The sequence below is a fragment of the Protobothrops mucrosquamatus genome, unplaced genomic scaffold (genome assembly GCF_001527695.2).
Source record: "Protobothrops mucrosquamatus isolate PMUCROS unplaced genomic scaffold, P.Mucros_1.0 scaffold4413, whole genome shotgun sequence".
NCBI classification, from domain to species: domain Eukaryota; kingdom Metazoa; phylum Chordata; class Lepidosauria; order Squamata; family Viperidae; genus Protobothrops; species Protobothrops mucrosquamatus.
The window spans coordinates 105,660-107,904 of NW_015390326.1; the positions used below are offsets into that span (position 1 = coordinate 105,660).

Here is a 2,245-nt window from a genome sequence, read left to right on the forward strand (position 1 = left end):
CCCCCTCGGAGGAGACACGGCGGGTCAGGGAAAGGGGCGGCCAAAAGGGTTGGGGGGGGGGTCATCTGTTAAAAATAAACTCTGCCTCATCCCCAACTGCATTTGAGGAAGAAGAAGCTTCCCTTCCGTCGGTCAGAAGCCGGCCGGAGCGGCCTGCCAGGTGAGCTCAGCAGCAGACACACAAACACACACACACACACACTGGAGTTTCCCCCCCCCCAGCAAGCCAAGAGTTTATGTTGGGTCAGAGGGAGGGAGGGAGGGAGGGAGGAGACGAGGCTGGTGGGGCACAGAGAAAGAACGGCAAAAGTCGGGGAGGGGACCCCATGGCCAGGCTCTTTCCCGGGGCCTGGCCTGCCTTCCTGCTCACGGCCGCCCACCAGGCCCAAATAATTATGGAATGGAATAGAATGGAATCTAATGGAATAAAAAAAATGGAACGGAATAGAAGACAAAATATGGAACGGAATACAATAGAATGGAATAGAATAGAAAGAAATAGAATAGAAAATGTGGAATGGAATAGAATGGAGTGGAATGGAAGAATAGAATGGAATAGAATAGAATAGAAAATATGGAATGGAGTGGAATGGAATAGAATGGAATAGAATAGAAAATATGGAATGGAATGGAATAAATAGAATAGAATAGAATAGAATAGAATAGAATAAAAAATATGGAATGGAATAGAATGGAATAGAAAAAAAGGAATGGAATAGAATGGAATGGAATAGAAGACAAAATATGGAATGGAATACAATAGAATGGAATACAATAGAAAGAAATAAAATATAAAATGTGGAATGGAATAGAATGGAGTGGAATGGAAGAATAGAATGGAATAGAATAGAATAGAAAATATGGAATGGAATAGAATGGAATGGAATAGAATAGAATGGAATGGAATAGAAGACAAAATATGGAATGGAATAGAATAGAATGGAATACAATAGAAAGAATTAGAATATAAAATGTGGAATGGAATAGAATGGAGTGGAATAGAAGAATAGAATAGAATATAAAATGTGGAATGGAATAAAATGGAGTGGAATGGAAGAATAGAATGGAATAGAATAGAAAATATGGAATGGAATGGAATAGAATAGAATAGAAAATATGGAATGGAATGGAATAAATAGAATAGAACAGAATAGAATAGAAAAGAAAATATGGAATGGAATTAAATAGAATGGAATACAATAGAAAGAAATAAAATATAAAATGTGGAATGGAATAGAATGGAGTGGAATGGAAGAATAGAATGGAATAGAATAGAATAGAAAATATGGAATGGAATAGAATGGAATGGAATAGAATAGAATAGAATAGAACAGAATAGAATAGAAAAGAAAATATGGAATGGAATTAAATAGAATGGAATACAATAGAAAGAAATAGAATATAAAATGTGGAATGGAATAGAATGGAAGAATAGAATAGAATGTAAAATGTGGAATGGAATAGAATGGAGTGGAATGGAAGAATAGAATGGAATAGAATAGAAAATATGGAATGGAATGGAATAGAATAGAATAGAAAATATGGAATGGAATGGAATAAATAGAATAGAACAGAATAGAATAGAATAGAAAAAAATATGGAATGGAATTAAATAGAATGGAATACAATAGAAAAAAATAGAATAGAAAATGTGGAATGGAATAGAATGGAGTGGAATGGAAGAATAGAATGGAATAGAATAGAAAATATGGAATGGAATGGAATAAATAGAATAGAATAGAATAGAAAAGAAAATATGGAATGGAATAGAATGGAATAGAAAAAAAGGAATGGAATGGAATAAAATAGAATAATAAAATACAGAATAGGATAGGACAGAACAGAATAGTGAATGGAATGGAATAGAATGGCATAGAAAAGAAAATATGGAACGGAACAAAATAGAAAATAGAATAGAATTACAGAATAGAATAATAAAATACAGAATAGGATAGAACAGAACAGAATAGTAAATGGAATTGAATAGAAAATATGGAATGGAATAGAGTAGAATAAAGAAAATATGGAATGGAATTGAATGGAATAGAAAATAGAATAGAATAGAATTATAAAATAGAATAGAATAGAATTATAGAATAGAATGGAATAGAATAGAATAACAGAGTTAGAAGGGGACCTTGGAGATCTTCTAGTCCAGCCCCCCCTGCTCTGCTCATGGTGGAACCCCCTGCCCGAAGGTCTCTGGAGATTCTCTGCCCTCCAAGTCGGTGCTTCTCACCCCCCC

At 34.6% G+C, this 2,245-nt stretch overlaps 1 protein-coding gene across 1 annotated transcript in view; it reads left to right on the forward strand.

The window, feature by feature from the left end:
- The first annotated feature begins 326 nt into the window (after positions 1-326).
- Positions 327-2,245, forward strand: part of LOC107298990 (zinc transporter SLC39A7) — a 7,380-nt gene continuing 5,461 nt past the window's right edge. Inside the window, exon 1 of the mRNA XM_029286653.1 lies at positions 327-383. Coding sequence (XP_029142486.1) covers positions 327-383 — 57 coding nt within the window. The remainder of the gene's footprint in view (positions 384-2,245) is intronic.